The 20,374-nt window shown below is 38.5% G+C and overlaps 1 protein-coding gene across 1 annotated transcript in view; it reads right to left on the reverse strand.

The window, feature by feature from the left end:
* The window catches only part of LOC127941719 (A disintegrin and metalloproteinase with thrombospondin motifs 2), a 76,793-nt gene that overhangs the window by 23,781 nt on the left and 32,638 nt on the right, over nt 1-20,374 (reverse strand). Inside the window, exon 4 of the mRNA XM_052537079.1 lies at nt 4,479-4,681. Coding sequence (XP_052393039.1) covers nt 4,479-4,681 — 203 coding nt within the window. The remainder of the gene's footprint in view (nt 1-4,478; nt 4,682-20,374) is intronic.

Genomic DNA, 20,374 nt, shown 5'->3' on the forward strand with positions numbered 1-20,374 from the left:
GGCATCAGGCACCGCCTCGGCATCTCGAACAGCATCGTGCACTGCCTCGGCATCTCGAACAGCATCGTGCACCGCCTCGGCATCTCGAACAGCATTGGGCACTGCCTCGGGAACGTCCTCCTGGACGGCAGCGGCCCGCTCGGGAACGTCCTGCTGGACGGCAGCGGCCCGCTCGGGAACGTCCTGCTGGACGGCAGCGGCCCACTCGGGAACATCCAGCTGGACAGCAGCGGCCCGCTCGGGAACGTCCTGCTGGATGGCAGCGGCCCGCTCGGGAACATCCTGCTGGACGGCAGCGGCCTACTCGGGAACTTTCTCCAGACCTTGAGTAACGGCAGACGCCTGTCTCCTCCTCTGTCCTTTATGATGGCGAGTCGGTGGCACCTTATCAGGAGACTCAGGTGTTGAATCGGCCATAATGGGTTGTGGCGCTGGACTGGCGACCATCTTGTACTGTGGTGCTGGACTGGCGGCCATCTTGTACTGTGACGCTGGACTGGCGGCCATCTTGTGCTGTGGCGCTGGGTTAGCGGCCATCTTGTGCTGTGGCGCTGGGTTAGCGGCCATCTTGTGCTGTGGCGCTGGGTTAGCGGCCATCTTGTGCTGTGGCGCTGGGTTAGCGGCCATCTTGTGCTGTGGCGCTGGACTGGCGGCCATCTTGTACTGTGGCGCTGGACTGGCGGCCATCTTGTACTGTGGCGCTGGACTGGCGGCCATTTTGTACTGTGGCGCTGGACTGGCGGCCATCTTGTACTGTGGCGCTGGACTGGCGGCCATTTTTTGCCGATGCACAGGACTGGCGGCCATCTGGTTCCACGGCGCTGGCTCGGCCGATCTGCGTTTCCCCCTCCTCTCGGGACATACTGGGGAACTGGCAGCCCCCAACCGAAACCCGGGTCGACGGGCGCCCACAGTGGAGATCGCTGCCGGACCTCCTCCCGGCTGTTTGTTCCGGAGCGACCTCCCCTGGTTCCCCGGAACACCACTAGGCGAGAGCCCTCGAAGCCACCTTTCTCCCGCTTGCTGGCTGGGGAGAACATGGCAGCAGACATACCGCTGGATCCTTGTTGGATGGAGTCCTTCTGTGACGGTTGGGTTTAGGATAAACACACGGAGAGGGCAGAATCCAATAGCAAGGTATGGGTTTTATTAACAGAAGGGTAAATACAAAATAAACAGTCTTGATAGACAAACAAACCAAAAGAAAACCGGATGAAACGGGGAAACTCGGAGGAACGAGAAGGTAGGTGAAGTCTCGGGAGACGAGAGCATAGACACATAGGATAAGGACTCCATACAGACAACAGAGAAAGACTCTATATAGGGAGACTAATGACAAAGGATTGTCAGCACCTGTGCGATTTAATTGGAGTGCAATTACTGTGACGACATGACCAGACTAGCGGAATTAAAGTGCCTATGGTAAAGTGCCTAAGGAGAAGTGAGCTCACTAGTGGACACCCAGGAAAACAGAGACTGACAGCGTGACAATTATACATTCAGATTTAAATGTATATATATATATATATATATATATATATATATATATATATATATATATATATATATATATATATATATATATTTGTAGATAAATATCTGTCAGTTTGAAGGTATGGCTACACAAGACTATGGCTGATTAGATCTGATACATGTTGCCCTGGGCATGTAAGATATGCTTCTGTTGTGTGAATAGGCATACATTAATTCCCTAGGAAATCTAGGCAGGTGGAGCTGGGGGAGATGAAGGGTTTCTCTGGTACACTCTAACACACTGCAGGATCAGAGAGAGATTATTTTTTTGTTTTATACAGCTGTATTTACTCAGTGCAACTCATAACATCGAAGTGAAAGATATAACACCAGCAAGTCAGAGAGAGAGAGAGAGAGAGAGAGAGAGAGAGAGAGAGAGAGAGAGAGAGAGAGAGAGAGAGAATCACTGAATTGAAAAAAAAAGGCATCCCTTGTGTCACTATTTCGTTGAACCACCTTTTTGCTTTAATTACAGCCTTTAATTACTAGTGGATTAAACTAGAGGAAGTTTAAAAATCTGATTCTGTTTATGGAAAGCAGATACTCAGCAAAAGAGAGAAATTCTACCTATAGTTTCCACTAAAACACTCAAACCCTCACCAGAATGCATAAAGATACAATTAGATGCCTATTCCTTATCATACCACTCCTTTTGACAATAAAACTAAACGGTCACACTTTAGTTTATCAACTAACTGTTAACTACAACCTTTGCTTTGATAAACTCCTAATTTGCTGCTAATTAATAGTTAGTAAGGTAATTTTTAAGTGTAGGATTAAAAGATCTAGAATATGGTCATGCAGAATAAGGCATTAATATACTTATGCTTTATAAGTTCAATTAAATGCATCTTTACTGGTATAGCACTTTTCACATTACAAATCATTGCAAAAAAGCTTCACAGAAAAGTGAAGTACAAATAAACAGCAAATATGCTAATTTGCTAATAAGCAACTAGTTAATAGTGAGAACTGGACGGTAAAATAAAACATTATCAACTAAAAAAAAAATGAAAAGAAAAAAAAAAACAGTAACCAAACTGTGAGTTTGTATGTATTTGTAAATTAAATGCAGTATTTAATTTGATATTATTTAAAAAAAAAAAAAATAATAATAATATATATATATATATATATATATATATATATATATATATATATATATATATATATATATATATGTAACCTGCCACATAAATGACTATTATCACATACTCTCGTTTTTATTCTGGTCTCTCCCCCACACACAAACACACACACCATACTAATCACCTTAGCAGCGAGTCTCTCATTAGCACTGGCCCTATCCAAGACCCTGTCTGTATTTTATTAGTCTAGATCTCTGCTTGTAGCTGACAGGTAGCTAATTAACGTATAAGAGGCCAAAGTGCCAGAAAATCATTAGGACTAAATTAATAATGCAGCAAGGTCTTCCATCGGAGCTTGTCTTCTGCTTGGGAACAGGGCCGCCATCCAGACAAAAGTGAACTGTGAATGAGGGAGTTACGAGGATGGAGGAATGTAAGTTGTAAGACCTTATAGTCACTTATATGTCACATATAACTATAAGAATGACAACAGCTCTAGCTACACAAATAATATTTTGCGTGTTGTTTCATTTCAAAATGTCAAATCGCCACAAGGTCCAATAAAAAGAATATTAGAGTTAGCGTTTTTTCTTCAGTAGTTTTATTTGTGCTTCAAGCAAACTTGTATAAAGTTTATATGTACTGTATAACGTTAGCTACCCCCCCCCCCCCAAAAAAAACTTCTAGTTTATTATTATTGTTAATTATGAGGTTTGTTACCATCCCAGCAATGCATTTAAAGTATTACATATTTTCAAGTAGACTATGGGACATCGCTCAGCATTGGGGAAGGTTGTTTTTTTTTTTTTTTTGCGAAAATGAGTCAAAAATGAATAAGAAAAACGGAGGGAAAGGCATAAAATGTTTTGTTGTGCGGGTTTGGCAGCAAGATCATTGCGAAGTCCGGTCTTTTTTAAGGAACTCAAGTACATCAATCTTTCAGTTAGGAAACCTTGTCAAGGTTGTGGATGTAATTTCCTGACTCAGAGTAGTTTTCAGGGAGACAGATGGAGGTTTGGATCAACTTCCAAGCGTTAAGCCCTAACATACACAAGTAATGCTAATTTTCTGTTTGAGTTTAAAGTAATTTTTGTAAATGTCTGTTAAAATTAATTATTTATTGTAAATAACCATAGCACTGTCTGAATTGTGATGTTGAGGGAGATCTTTTGGAAAAAGATTTGTTTATATTAGACAGAAAACCAATAGGTTCCTGAGGTAAAAATTACTGGTCATTTAGCTAACATTTAGCAAATGACATTTAGTTAACTTTACAATGTAACTTAGAGTAGGAGGACACTTTCCCATAAAGTTAAAGTTACAAAAGGGGGTTTTAGCATTTTGAAATTTTGTTTTCATACACTCTTAAAAATAAGGATTCTTGATTCACATTTATTGTTCCATGAAAAACCTTTTATATTCACATAATCCATTGCACAAAAGGTTCTTTAAAATGGAATTGTTTATTCAGATTACTAAAACGGAAAAAAATAGGTTTTTTAAGAACAGTTCAGAGTAAGGTTCTTTGGGGAACCTGTTGCATTTTCTATTGCATTGCTACAAAAACCCTCTTTTTGGCATTTTTATGTGTTAAGAACATTAAAATAACCCTTTTTCCAGAAGCTTTTGTGCAATGCAGAGGTTCCATGGATAAAGGTTCTGCATGGAATCATAGAAGACAATAAATAACCTGTATTTTTTTAAGAGTATGGAAAACATTTACGATTTGTGTGTTACGATATACAGTAATGCATATGATGTGCATATGATAATAGGCTATGAAGGTCATCTCAGTACCATAACCATTAGCATCCACCTCAAGCTTAAAATCTTTCTAATGGGGTTTGGAAAACTTACAATGTTCATGAGGGTCAGGAGGTACTTCTGGATGTGCTCTCTGCCATGAAACACCACTACAGAGCAGTCCACACCCAACAGAACCTCGATGTTAAAGATCTCATCTTCATACGTCTCTCTGCGTGTTCGCGAGTTGCTCTTTATTTTCTTCTTAACATGGTGGGGTAAATACTCCAATCCAGCATGGAAACCCAGAGGGGAACCTGCAAAGCATGTGCACACATGATTAAATAACGTTTAAAGAGGCCAAATCATGATGAAACAAACTTTTGAGTAATATAACAAAATACTGTAAATTTCCGAACCAGAAGCCGATCATAGAGGGGGAAAGTATTAAATAATAAAAACAGTAAGATATGTCTAGTTAAAATGCAACATCATGAAGATGGCAAATTTAAATGAGCCATGAAAACTAAAATGCAAACTGTATATTTTTCATACTGTAAATTAAGGTCATTTTCAGCCCATACTTAATTTGAAAATAGCTGCACAATGATAAACAAAAACAGTTGCAGTATATTTCTCAGTTCATTCAGCAGGTTCTCTCTCTCTTGTCATCTAATACACAGCACAGACACTTTCTCAACTCCAAAAGCTTTCATGTTCAGACTGGGTGCCGCTGAGGCATGTCTCTCAGGCACTGTCTGTGCCAAAACTGCTCAAGCGAGGGACAGCGTGGAGTGAGAGAGAACTAAAACGGATGTCAGGCATTAAAACATTACAATACAAATTCAGTGATACTAAAAACTACAATTAGCCTATCATATTTATTTACCATGGTATTTGCATAATACTTGGAACTTGGAATTGTGTCCAAAACATTTTTTAAGTCATTGCTATGTGCTTGCTTACTTCAGTCTGTTTGTTTGGAGAGAACGTAATGTTTCTTTCCAAGGTGATGAATGATACAAAGTGATTATGATTACAAATTATGATTACAATACATGTATGATTACAATACAGAGGGCTAAGCAAGAGGGGAATCCTGTATCCAGAGCAAAGGGTCAAAACACTAGGGCAAGGTAAGAAAAAAGACTAAACTATGAACTAGAAACTAAGATAAGACTATGAAAACTAGAAAATGAAACAAGACAATGGAAAATATAAACTGAAACAAGAGTATGAAAACTATAAAACAAGACTATGAAAACAAACACTGAATGGCTTGGGATCGCAACTGAGAGGGATATGTGCAGAACAATACTCGGCCGTGTCCAATGCTTATAAAGTGTGCCTGATGATTGTGCTGTGTGTGTGTGATTGGTCTCAGGTGCTTGGTGTGATTGTTATCAGGTGAATGTGATTGGTGCAATGGAGTATGGGAAATGTAGTCCAGGGTGTACTGTGTAGTGTGAGAGTCTGTAAAAAGTATAACACTTGCCGTCTAACATACTGTATGTCATTACAGTTTATTAATATAGCTCCGAATCGAGGGAGATTAATGAATGTTCCTAGTTTTGGAAGAGGCAAAGCAGTGTACATATTCTCATAAACTTCTCGTTTAATTTAAAAATAAAATAGAATTTGATAAATGTCTTTCTAAACAAGCACAGACACCGTGATAAATAAACCAAATGGGAAGTCAAACAAATGCACCATAAAAATCAGTAATGTTTACTGCCAAAACCACAATCATTTATGAGTGTAAATGCTGCAAAAGAAAATCAGCTAAACAAATAAATGTATGAAATCCTAGACAAATTCTGTAAAAACTAAAATTTAGAGCAAGATATACAATCATCTTACAATGTGTATTATCTCAAACCTGACAAATTTACATAAAAATTGGTCATGGGCTTTGTTTGTGCAATAGACATCTGTTTTGCACTTTCCATTCATCACTCTGTGTCTCTGGAAACACATATCACAATAAATGAACTAGTGGAAAAACCAAAGCTGGTCTGTGTCACTCATATTGGAGTTTTCCACATGGAGTCAAATTAGTCTTTGAAAAACAAGGACTAGTAAGTCAAGGTGACCTGTGAATGTGCCTCTAGTACTGGAAACAAGGACTGAGGCAATTACCAGGACATCAACACAAAAGTCCAGAGTCAAGGAAAAGGTTAAGTATTAGCTTAGAATGAAAATTATTTTTAAAGGAGAATCAACACTGACTATGAGGAGCACCTACTCTAGCTACAAACAGTGTTGTTAATAAATTATATTTCCCAGCATTGTAACAGTAGTTCAGCTATTTTCCTCATTTTTACAACTTACTTTGCAAGTAAGAAGCTTTATCAAATGATATTCTTATTTGAGGTAATAAACAAACACAGTCACCTAAACTTCTTCACTTTCATACAGTGTTGGAAAGTCTGATTTATTCCAGTAAACTGGTTCATCCTAAATGGTACGCTTTCTCATATTGTTGCAAAATCTGATTATTTCTAGTGAATACGTTTATTTAGATGGTTTATAAAACAGAATCACAAAACTGATTTACAGATTCCAGATAACAGATTCTCCAGACACTGACAGAAAACTTGTATATGGGTGAATATTGTGAAAAAAAAAGAAAAAACATATATATTTTTATTTTTTTATACTATGTTCAGTTACTCAAAGATTTTATTGTAATGGTCAGATTCTTTTTTAGTGAATACGGTTGTTAAATTGTTCATCTATTCTAAAAGTACAGATTCACAACTCTGATTCACAGATCATTGTAGGCTAAAATTCTAATCGACTGTTTATTAGTTGTTTTTGTTATATTTCATATAAATTTACCTGTACAAGCTTAATATTGTCACCCTAATTGAGATACATCCAAACCTCTTTATTGCAAATGACTTATTTGATTCTTCTGGTACTGTCAAAAAAATAATAAAATATATATAATAATAATAATAATAATAATAATAATAATAATAATAATAATAATAATAATAATAATAATAATAATGTATGCTGTACCTTAAAGTTTTAGTTTGTAGTATTGTTTCAGTTTTAATTCAGATTCTTTCTAGTGAATACACATGTTTAGACAGTTCATCTAAATAAACAAAATCCCAACACTGATTCACAGATTGCAGTACCTATAGGCAAAATTTTTACTCGATTGTATCCTAGGTATGTTTTTATTGTTTTTAATATGAATTTACCTATTCACATTTAATACTGTCACCATAAATTATGTTTGTATAAGAAAAAAAAGATAAATTGATAATAATAATTGATAAATGATTGGATTTTTTTAAATTGTATTTTATTTATATAAACATATTGGCCCTTACATGTAAGTAAAATATAATACGCCCTTTTTTTTGTTTGTAGCTTGTGTAGATTAAGGTAAAACCATGAAGTGACAGTAAAGTAGCACTACTACAATACTATACTCTCATTGTTACTGTCAAATGAGTATCATAATGTCAGCTGACACCCAAATGAATTCCACACTCATTGTATTTCAACAGCATAGTGCCAAAGTTTTTTTTTTCTTTGCTATTGACTATAAATAGAAAGTTACAAACAAGCATCTTGTGTTCTGCTTGCCATTCCGAGAGACCAGGTCTGCTCCCAGTAATCCCATGACCTGAAGTCATTGCCATTTCATCTGTAGCTGGGGTTTCCACTGCCTGCCTGCAAGGAACAATGCTGTATAGAATAATGATGAAGTCTGAGCAGTCAATAACTCTCGCCAATTATCATAATTATTCGAATCAATGAGTGCTGGGCTTGTCATTTTTGACATATCAGGCCCACAAGTGTTATTTGTATTCAGGAAACGGAATCATTATGAAAAACTCCAAAAACGGATAAAAAAAAAACGGAATATTTTAGAAGCTTTCAAGTAGACCTTTGCTTTGAAAATGAAATCAAAGTCATTCAGATCTGTTAACAACTGGAGAAATCCTCTTTGAATAGGGCAGTGGAAGTTTGGCCTGACTCTTCTGACATGTTTTTTTTTCTTTTTTCTTTTCTTTTCTTTTCTTTTGTTTTCTTTCTTTTTTGTTTGTATAAATGCAATTTAGAAACACTGTTTCTTTTTTAATAAATCAATGCTGGCAGATGTGACTGGAAAAATAATCAGAAAAAATGAGATGTGTAAAGTAAATGAAACTGAAAGATACACATCTTGAAATGTAAAACAAACAGGAAAGTTCCTTAAACTCCAAGCTACACTGATTTCAGTTAACACAATGTCACATTGAAGGTAAATTAAATTAAATTAAAGCATTTAGCAGACGCTTTTATCCAAAGCAACTTACAGTGCATTCAGACTATACATTTTTATCATGTATTCCCAGGGAATTGAACCCCCAACCTTGTGCTTGCTTGCTTGCTAACACAATGCTCTACCACTTGAGCAACAGGAACACCTGAAATGTTAAACATGTTAAACCTGAAACATGTTTTACATGGATAAAATAAAGACATGGTTATTAATGTGGCACAAATTTCGGTTGGCTATGAATGCAACATCTTCTTTCTCTAATACAACTACACTGACTAAAATCTATGTTGCTTGCAGGATGAATGATGTTCCATCTGAGAAAGAGGAATTATTCTGAAAATATAAGGACTCAGTTCACTTCCAACGACTCCGCATCAGTGTGGAAAAGTCTAAAGAACATCACCAATTACAAGACACCACCCCCCAGCACTGTAGAGAATCAACGACTGGCAGACGATCTGAACGAGTTTTACTGCAGGTTTGAAAGAACACCCATCACCTGCCCTGAACGCCTCCCCACACAACCATTCACACCCTTCACAACTCCTGCAACCAGCCCTGAATGCCTCTCCAAACTACCGTTCACACCATTAACAGCTCCTGCAACCCATCCTGAACACCTCTCCAATCAAGCACTCTCACCATTCTCACCTCCTGCATCCCCCCTCTCCCCCACACCTGCAATTCAGATCAGCGAGGATGCGGTGCGCCAGGTCTTCCGGAAGCAAAAAAGGAAAAAAGCACCAGGCCCAGATTGTGTTACACCAGCCTGTCTGAAATCCTGTGCTGACCAGCTGGCCCCCATCTTCACACAGATCTTCAACAGATCGCTGGAGCTGTGCGAAGTCCCTTCATGCTTCAAACGCTCCACCATCATCCCCATCCCTAAGAAACCCAAAATTACAGGACTAAATGACTACAGGCCTGTGGCTCTAACGTCTGTAGTCATGAAGTCATTTGAAAAACTGGTGCTGGCCCACCTGAAGGACATCACTGGGCCCTTGCTGGATCCTCTTCAGTTTGCCTACAGAGCAAACAGGTCTGTGGACGATGCAGTAAACATTGGACTGCATTATGTTCTACAACACCTAGACAGACCGGGGACTTATGTGAGGATCCTGTTTGTGGACTTCAGCTCGGCATTCAACACGATCATCCCAAACCTCCTCCTGCCCAAACTAAATCAGCTCTCCGTGCCCACCTCCATCTGTCAGTGGATCAACAGCTTCCTGACAGACAGGCAGCAGCTAGTGAGGCTGGGAAAATACACATCCAGCACCCGTACAATCAGCACCGGAGCTCCCCAGGGCTGCGTTCTCTCCCCACTGCTCTTCTCCCTGTACACTAATGATTGCACATCTAAGGACCCCTCTGTCAAGCTCCTGAAGTTTGCAGATGACACCACACTCATCGGCCTCATTCAGGACGGTGACGAGTCTGCTTACAGACAGGAGGTAAAAGAGCTGGCTCTCTGGTGCACTCTCAACAACCTGGAGCTTAACACCCTCAAAACAGTGGAGATGATCGTGGACTTCAGGAGAAACCCCCCTGCACTCCCCCCACTCACCATCATGAACAGCACTGTGACTGCAGTGGAGTCATTCAGGTTCCTGGGAACCACTATCTCTCAGGACCTGAAGTGGGACATTCACATTGACTCCATTGTGAAAAAGGCCCAGCAGAGGTTGTACTTTCTCCGCCAGCTGAGGAAGTTTAACCTGCCACAGGAGCTGCTGAAACAGTTCTACTCCACCATCATTGAATCCATCCTCTGCACTTCAGTAACTGTCTGGTTCAGCTCAGCTTCTAAATCTGACCTCAGAAGACTACAGAGAGTAGTCCGGACTGCTGAGCGAATCATCGGTTCAACTCTCCCATCTATTCAAGAACTGTACTTATCCAGAGTGAGAAAAAGGGCTGTCAAAATCACTCTGGACCCCTCACATCCAGCACACTCCCTCTTTGAACTGTTGCCATCTGGTCGACGCTACAGAGCACTGAGCACTAGAACGACCAGACACAGGACCAGTTTCTTCCCTCAGGCAATCCATCTTCTGAACAGCTGATAATAATGGCGAACACACTACACTTTATATTTATATGCACACACACTTTATTTATCTAACACACATACTTAGTATACACTTAATTTTGCACATAATTTACATGTACATACATAACTTCACTTTGTAATATACCTGCCTACAATTGTCATTTGTATATTGTCATTCACTGTCTACATATTTGTATTTTTATTCTTTTATTATGTGTTTTATGTTCTGTCGCTGTCATTCTGTTGTACTGCGGAGCTTCTGTCACGAAAACAAATTCCTCGTATGTGTAAACATACCTGGCAATAAAGCTGATTCTGATTCTGATTCTGATCTGCTTAGACAAGCTTGAGTATCCTCAACGAAGGCATGACTCAAGTCAGCACAAAGGAATATGAGCCCACGCAGAAACCTACAGAACACACAGAAACATGAATGCTTGAGTTCCATGGACTAATAGTTCTGCCACTAGTCAGTGTTGGGTCTGCATTAACTAGTCGCAAATTACAAACAGGACCTATTGTCCTTTTGAGGGACTCCCTTAAACAAAGGAAGCTATATATTTTCATGTATAAACATGAAATGGCGGCGGCGGCCACTGCAAGAATAAAAGTTACGCCTTCTTTCTTTGTGTAGAAATTTGGACGCCATTGTGCAAATCTTCCCACATCATGATGTAGACATGTGGGGGCACGTAAGAATGAGCCATTTTAGGTAGGCAAGGTTGATTCTTAACTTTTATAAAGAATCTCTCTTTGGATTTGAGACTTTTGTCTTTGCAACTTTACAGAACTTTTTTATGTACCAAGAGCTTGAAACACTCCAAAAAGGAAGCAAAAATTTAAATCGCATCATATGACCCCTTTAATTCACCAATTAGTAGACTTTATATCTGGACGACTACCCTGTTGAAAAGACTTTAGGCTACCATTAATTTCCATGCTGTTTTCAACTGGTTTGTTAAAGTTAAAGGTCCCGTTCTTCGTGATCCCATGTTTTAAACTTTAGTTAGTGAGTAATGTTGTTGTTGAGTATAAATAATATCTGTTAAATTCTAAAGCTCAAAGTTCAATGCCAAGCGAGATATTTTATTTAACAGAATTTGCTTACAAAAAAATGACCCATTTGGACTACAGCCCTCTAGTTCCTGCAGTAATGATGTTACTAAAACAGTTTTTTTGACTAACCACCGCCCACATGAATACACAAAAAGGGGGCGTGGTCTTGTTGCACTCCGACGGAGAAGAGGAAGAGCTTGTGTTTGTCGCCATGTGTGGTCGAAACGCTGTTATTTTCATCTCAGAGTCCAATCACCTTTGTTTGGGCTTCCCAGGGACGCTGTTCTTGGAGATCAATGGTTACAATTTATGTTTAACTTGGTTCCCGAAAATTATAATCCACATGTAAAACTATGTGCAGCACATTTTGCTGATGACAGCTTGCTCAATCTCAATCAGTTTAATGCCAGATTCGCACAAAGATTATTATTGAAAGATGGAGCAGTTCCCTCTTTGTCTGGAGAAGGCATTGTTTATGGACCACAACCTGTAAGTTCTGTAACTTATTACATGCTGTTTAGCTTTGTTAACTAGATATTAGGGCTGTGCAAAAAAATAGAATGCGATTTTCATGTGCATCTCGTCAGTAAAAACGCTCCTGTGATTATAAGTACATCTCCAGCACGTGCGTTATTTTACTGTCTATGGTTCAGATCAGGATTGACAGGTTTTCAAAACAAATCCTGCCCACTTGTTTCTCAAAACTAGCCCAATCGCATTTCCAGGAGGGCAGCGTGCTCTAAGCTGGTGTCGAATCACAATACAGGAACCGATGGCACAATCAGAACTCGTTACGTATTTCTGAAGGAGGGACTTTATAGAACAAGGAAGTCATCAGCCCGTTTTTATGACAGTGAAGACAGCAGTATACAGATAAGTGAATTGTGTGAAAAATACTCAGTTTTTTTTTATACGCGAAACATGAACACGTTATATTGCACACTGCAAACACAATCAAAGCTTCAAAAAAGCATGAAAAACGGACCTTTAAGTGCTGGAATAGTGCTGGTCTAGCTGTAGGACTACCATGGTCTTGGGTGAAACTCAGGGCTTTGCACAGTGGGGTGGCCCGGTGGATGGAGCCACTGCCCCTTTGCCCTCATCAGCTGAGGTGCCCCTCTTACCAATCCTCCATCATCCCAGCTCAAAGCTGTCTATTACCGCTCCACTGAAGATTCGATGATTCCGCTAATCCACTCTGTGTTTCCCACCTCTCTGCAGCATCACTCACAATATGTGTGCTGCTCTCTGGAGGTAGGAGACCACAGTTCCCAAAGATCATTGCATTACCAGGTAGATGCACTACAGTCTACATAAATCAGTGGTTGATCCACTGAATTAGTAATTAGTTGATTGTTTGTTTTTAATTTTGTCGGTAATGACTCTGCCTTCTAAAGGCAAACTTGTAAACCTTCTAAACTTGCTCAAAATATGTGTTCTTCAGTTCTCTCTTCACAGCAGTTCAGTCAGTGTACTGTTTGAGTGCATTCATTACTCCGGGATATTGGTTTGTGTTAACTCAGACGGAGTGTCAGCCACATTAAAAAAGTTAACAGCTTAAGTCATTTGTGGATTAATGCGTATTAGAGATGCAAACCGTTTAAAATGATTGAGTTCGATTTGGTGAACTGAATGATTCATTTGCGATCCGGATATGACAAACTGCTTTGTTTTGAACTCTCTCACACAACAGACACGGAAGAGAAGACAATGCTGAATAAAGTCATCGTTTTTGCTATTTTTGGACCAAAATGTATTTTCGATGCTTCAAAAAATTCTAACTGACCCTCTGATGTCACATGGACTACTTTGATGATGTTTTTCTTACCTTTCTAGACATGGACAGTATACCGTTCACAGAGTTTCAATGGAGGGACTGAATCTAAAATATATTAAGCTGTGTTCCAAAGATAAACGGAGGTCTGGTTTGGAACAACATGAGGGTAAGTTATTAGTTACATAATTTTGCTATCTGGGTGAACTAACCCTTTAACTACAGTGCCTTATGGTGGGGTAAGTTAAAATGCTCACACAATTTACCCCTCAGCATTTGGCTCACTTTGCACCATAGCTGCCAATTTACCAGTTCAGGCTTATATTAAAATGGTACTTTGACAAGCAAAAACCATTTAATGTAAATAGAAAATGTAAACATACAGACAGAAGTGTGAACCTGAAGTCTCTCTAATGACGATGTCAGCTAACAACATTTTTGACCTTGTTTTTAAAGTCATCATTCAAGAGCACTTAATCACATCTTTACATTGGTCATCAATCTTAAAAAAAGATCCCAGTAAACACTGTAATCAGTTAGTTAATGTCGTTTCACCAAGGCATCATCAGTTAACACAGCACTGTAGAGTTAACTCATATCACAGAGCTAGAATTCCAAGGCACAGAAAGATCAGTCTTCATTAGCTCTCCAGACAAAATGCCGCAGGACTCCTTCTTAAGATACTGTCTTTTCTTGCACTGCTGCAAAGGTGGCCCAGCACAAATAGAGATATTTGCAGCACAGGTGGAAGCTGTATGCTCCTCCTTAATGTAAGACCAGGCCAACAGCTATTAGTCAATGGAACAACTAGAATGTTGTTGTTTCAGGAATAGGAAAAAGATTAGCTGAAAAACACATGCAGTCCCATATTTTCTAAAGCCATGAACACACATAAAGCCATGCGTGCAATCCTATATGATCTCTGATGGCTAGCTGGAGCCATTACAGTACATTTGGTATGCTACAGTGTGATATGTGTGGGCTGAAATGTCAGAGCGACTGAGGTGAAGAGAAACTGACAAAAGTGCAGAAACGACACTCTTCTCAAATGCAATGACAAACCAGGAAACAAAATCTGGATCATGTTTTCCAACCTTCATATGTAAGGTCATGTCCAATTATATTTGTTATGAAAATTTTGCTTTCAATACATGGATTTATATCCACATATTCTGCACTTTCCCATAATAATGAGGGATGGAAAATATATTATAATAACAATTACAGATAAAACAATTATTATACATTATTTATTTTGTCATACTGTATATAAAATAACATTTTCCAAATGAACATAAAAACATAAAGGTGCATCTCAATAAATTAGAATGTAGTGGAAAAGTTCATTTATTTCAGTAATTCAACTCAAATTGTGAATCTCGTGTATTAAATAAATTCAATGCACACAGACTGAAGTAGTGTAAGTCTTTGGTTGTTTTAATTGTGATGAATTTGGCTAACATTTAACAAAAACCCACCAATTCACTATCTCAACAAATTAGAATATGGTTACAAGTCAATCAGCTAATCAACTCAAAACACCTGTAAAGGTTTCCTGAGACTGAGAAATGGTCTCTCAGTTTGGTTCACTAGGCTACACAATCATGGGCAAGACAATTCTTGTCCAGAAGATAATCATTGACTCCCTTCACAAGGAGGGTAAGCCACAAACATTTATTGCCAAAGAACATGGCTGTTCACAGAAAGATGAGTGGAAGGAAAAAGTGTGGAAGAAAAAGATTCACAACCAACTGAGAGAACCACAGCCTTATGAGTCCTCACATATGAGTCCTCATGAGTCAAGCAAAATCGATTCAAGAATTTGAGTGAACTTCACACGGAATTGACTGAGGCTGCATGGGTTCACGGCATACAGATTTGTCAAGGAATTTGGCATACATATTCATATTCCTCTTGTTAAGCCACTCCTGACCCACAGACAACGTCAAAGGTCTCTTACCTGGGCTAAGGAGAAGAAGAACTGGACTGCTGCCAAGTGGTCCAAAGTCCTCTTTTCAGATGAGAGCAAGTTTTGTAATTCATTTGGAATCCAAGGTCCTAGAGTCTGGAGGAAGGGTGGAGAAGCTCATAGCCCAAGTTGCTTGAAGTCCAGTGTTAAGTTTCCACAGTCTGTGATGATTTGGGGTACAATGTCATCTGCTGGTGTTGGTCCATTGTGTTTCCATTGTGAAAACTAAAGTAACTGCGCCCATCTCTACCAAGAAATTTTGGAGCACTTCATGCTGACCAGCTTTTTGAAGATGCTGATTTCATTTTCCAGCAGGATTTGGCACCTGACCACAGAGAATCTATGGGGTATTGTCAAGAGGGAAATGAGAAACAAGAGACCAAAAAATGGGGCCACTGTCAAAGAAACCTGGGCTTCCACTACCACCTCAGCAGTGCCACAAACTGATCACATCCATGCCACGCCGCATTGAGGCAGTAATTAAAGCAAAAGGAGTCAAGTATTGAGTACATGTACAGTAAATGAACATACTTTCCAGAAGACCAACAATTCACTAAATGTTATTTATTTATTATTATTATTATTATAATCTTTTTTATTTGTCTTTTAATAGTCTTATTCTAATTTGTTGAGATAGTGAATTGGTGGGTTTTTGTTAAATGTGAGCCAAAATCATCACAATTAAAAGAACCAAAAACTTTATTTAATACACAAGTTTCACAATTTGAGTTGAATTACTGAAATAAATGAACTTTTCCACTACATTCAAAGTTTATTGAGATGCACCTGTATGCACTTGATTGTAGTTGACAATTTTGTTTTTATTCTGTAAAAAGATATGCATATAAACTACGATGGAAAATTTGTATTTACTGAAATTTACAGAATAAATGTTGTAACTGTGATGCTTTATTTTTACATGTATTTAGTCAGAATATATAATTGTAATATAAGCTTTGTATTGGTGAAAATGTAATAATGAATATCAGTGTCAGCGCCGTATTGGTATAAGATTGGTATTAAATTTAATTGACAATAAGGATTTAAACATGCTTATTAATTAGCATGTCCTTTGGAAAAAAAAAAACAGCCATACTCAAATAACAAACGATCCACAGAGGAGAGAAACTCTGGCTTCACCTGTATTACTCTGATAGATCATTGAATAAAAAATACCAAAAGCCATGTTCGAAGAGAAAGCACATATTGATTATTGATAATTAGTATTGATAATTCAGTATTGTGACGGCTAGTACTTATTCTCAGATTAAAGTAACAAGAAGTATTTTTTATGATTGTTGAAGTGAACAGAATGAGAGCTTTTTAGAAAGAGTGCTGCAAAAATGTCTCAAGATATATAAATGCTTGACACTAGCAGACATGTCCTTGTTAGCATACCTTGTAGCATGTTAGCATGTTCACCATTGTCATTCATCTTTATAGTCAATACAGATCTAGAAGGTCAAAGACTAAGTCAATGTCAACTTTGACCAATACATTTGCATGGTAATGCACAAAAGAACTCTCTAACGCAGTTATCTAAACCAAATAAACTATGAAGAAATTATATAAACAGAGCAGAGGAATTTTCCCAGCATGTCTGATTATGAAACCTGATTTTGCAGGCCATTTTCAGAGGAAAAACCCTCTCACCCTTCTCTCCTCCCACCGCTTTTGCAGTAATTCTCAATGTTGTACACTTCATGTCTGCCAAGTAGAACTTAAACTCTCATCAAGCCTTGCCACGTAGACACTGGCTGTCTGAGTCCGGCATGTCTCTGCTGGAATTCACTGAGAGCTGCAGCTTCTCAAATTCACACACACACACTCCAGCTGATGTCGCCAAAGACCTGCTCGCTCCAAAACAGAGATTCACTTACAGATACTGTATATTCTCCTGTTATTTTTAGTACCAGCATGGGCATACCTGCACTTCCACAATGCAATACAACATCAAACCTACTGCCTGCCACATGTGTAACCTTTTCAGCTAAATATTGATTTATGACTTTAATTTGATGTCTGTGATAAAAGAAGATGTAAGATTTGCAGTGTTAAAACAATTGCCTGAAGATATAGGAAAAAATCGCTAACTTCAGTGTATATACTGAACATACATATTTCACTTTTCAATTCTGGTTTAGAATCTTAATTTTAACCACAATTTAACCACAATTAAAGGTAATCGAGTGCTACTGTTCAAAAGTTTAGAGACATTCATGTATAATGATACAGAAGATTTTTTTTAAATCATTTTGAACTTTCCATTCATCTAAAATGAAAAAAAAAGAAAATACAAAAATAAATACAAATTATGGTTACATACGTATATATATATATATATATATATATATATATATATATGTGTGTGTGTGTGTGTGTGTGTGTGTGTGTGTGTGTGTGTGTGTGTGTGTGTGTGTGTGTGCGTGCGTGTGTGTGTGTGTGTGTAAAACATTGATATTAAAGGGGGGGTGAAGTGCTATCTCATGCATACTGAGTTTTTTACACTGTTAAAGAGTTGGATTCCCAAGTTGTACGTTTGATGATATTCTGTATTCCGGTTTGTCACAAGTTTCTGAAAGTTTTTTTCGAGTATGGGTCTGTGTGACGTTAGAAGAAGCGGAATTTCCTTATTTGGGTCCTAAGGGCACTTCTCCCGGAAGAGCCCGCGCTCCCGTATAGCAGAGCACTGAGAGCAGAGACATTCACTGATCAGAGCGAGAGACCAAAATGTAAAAAAAGAAGTGTGTTTTTGGTTGCCAGGGCAAGACAACCCTGCACAGATTACCAAAAAAAAAAAAAAAAAAACAGCATTAAAGAGCCAGTAAGATGAAAATTCTAAGCTTCCTGTCACTGTTTATAAGTCCTGTACAAAAGGTTTAAATCCATCCAAGGTTAAAATATTTTGTCAAAATATCATTTTAAAATTACCTCAATTCTCAGAGATCCCCAAACGGTCCGCGCAAAGCTGTTCAAAAGATTCAGTTTCCTTAAACCCCACCTTTCGGTAGCATACTGTGTTCTGATTGGTCAACTAACATAGTCAGTTTTGATTGGTTGTTCCGCACACAACTTCAGTTTGGGGTGAATTATGTCTTATTCCTCTCATCGCGAAGCAAACAGTAAAATAAAAACCTTGTACAGTCTCTCTGCTTTTTCTTCTGTCTGGGTGTATTCAAGCCGCGCGCTTCTGTTTGTATCTGAATAGTGCGTTCAGCGTGGGTGCGTGGTCAAATTAGATATAATGAAGGGAGATTTGAAAGATTGGACATCACGTTGTTTTCATATGGATTACTTTATCACAGAATATCTGTTTTCGGCATCACCTGTTTAGTTTTAAAGTAGACATGTCAAGCGTTCTATAGATATATCTCTCATGTCTCTTCGTTGAGTATTCATAGAGTTACACTTCATTTTAATGACGTGTTTGTAAATGAAGATCAGCACCGACTTTTTTGGGGTTATCAGAGGGTTTTAACATAACTGTTAGTGCTAGCGCGACATACTGATAAGACGCTCGGGAGAAAACAAACACATAACTTCATTATCATAATCGCGTTGTGATTCGGAGATGCTTGTTGGTCTAAATAAAGTTGGTAATGAACCCTCTTTTATGGCCAAATGCTTTGAAAATCCCGCCTTGAACTCACCGAGATTAGAAAAGCAGTCATCAGTGAAATGCCATTGGTTCTTCTGATCTTCATTCTTTGGCAGTGAAAATAAAACAAACTTGCCTTTACAATTAAAAACACACTGTCTCCTCGACATGATGCTATCACACCAACCACTAACCAGAGAGTCTGTGTGGGGGGTGGGTCAGGTCAGAGTTTTGTTTCTCCCATGACGGTAGGCGGAGATTATTATGCAAAGTGTTTCTAGTGACGTACATAGAGATGGGCAAAAGCTTTGAAATCTATAACGACTCGTTTAAGCGATTCAGAGTCGACTCCTTACTTTAGAAGCCAATAACTTTATAAAACGTGTACTTTTTGGTTTAATTACTTTGCACATTGTTTACACTGATGGACAGCTATATCATACACTGTAATACAGGTAATTTTTGATTTCCAATCTGTGTGGCTCTTTAAGGGACCAGTGGATGGAGTTTATTTTTACAGAGCATCAACGGAGTTGTGCAAGTGTTTTTGTTTGTTCCCTGCATTTCGAAGATGCTTGTTTTACAAACAAGGCCCAGTTTGACGCTGGATTTGTATATCGTTTATTTCTTAAGGATAATGCAGTCCCAACGAAAAAGGGTCACGATTGTGTGTTGGAACCGCAGGCGGTGAGTAAAACTGCTTCAAATATCTCTATTGGCGCATAAGCACATCAAGTAAACAACATGCGATGTTGTCATCAAACTGCACTTTCCACATGTACACCTTAAAAAAAAAAAAAAGACGACATAAAGTGGAACTTAGTCATTTTCCAAAACCGCTAAGCAAATATATACAGTTTCAATACATACTACATAGAGACGTTCTGCAGTAGTCGTTGCTGCTGCTGCTCTTGTTAAATTTCAGCCTCTGGATCTGATTCTGGATCATAAATATACGGCTGAATCTGACTGTTAGCCATGGTTTGTTTTGGATGATGGTTTTTTTTCCTCACAGTAATGTCACAGCTCCCAGATGCGCTCAACGCAAAAGCCTACTGGCGCTCGTGATTCTTTAGCTCTGCCCACACGTCACGCCCCCAGCCGCTCCTGTTTTTCCGGGAAAAAACGGTACAGACTATCTTTCTCTTATAAATATAATAAAACTAAAGACTTTTTGGAGTTATGAAGGATGCAGTACTACTCTATAGGTACTCAAGATTAACAGGATATTGAGTGAAAACAAGCATTTCACCCCCCTAAGAATTGTTTACT

The sequence above is a fragment of the Carassius gibelio genome, chromosome A21 (genome assembly GCF_023724105.1).
Source record: "Carassius gibelio isolate Cgi1373 ecotype wild population from Czech Republic chromosome A21, carGib1.2-hapl.c, whole genome shotgun sequence".
Taxonomy (NCBI): domain Eukaryota; kingdom Metazoa; phylum Chordata; class Actinopteri; order Cypriniformes; family Cyprinidae; genus Carassius; species Carassius gibelio.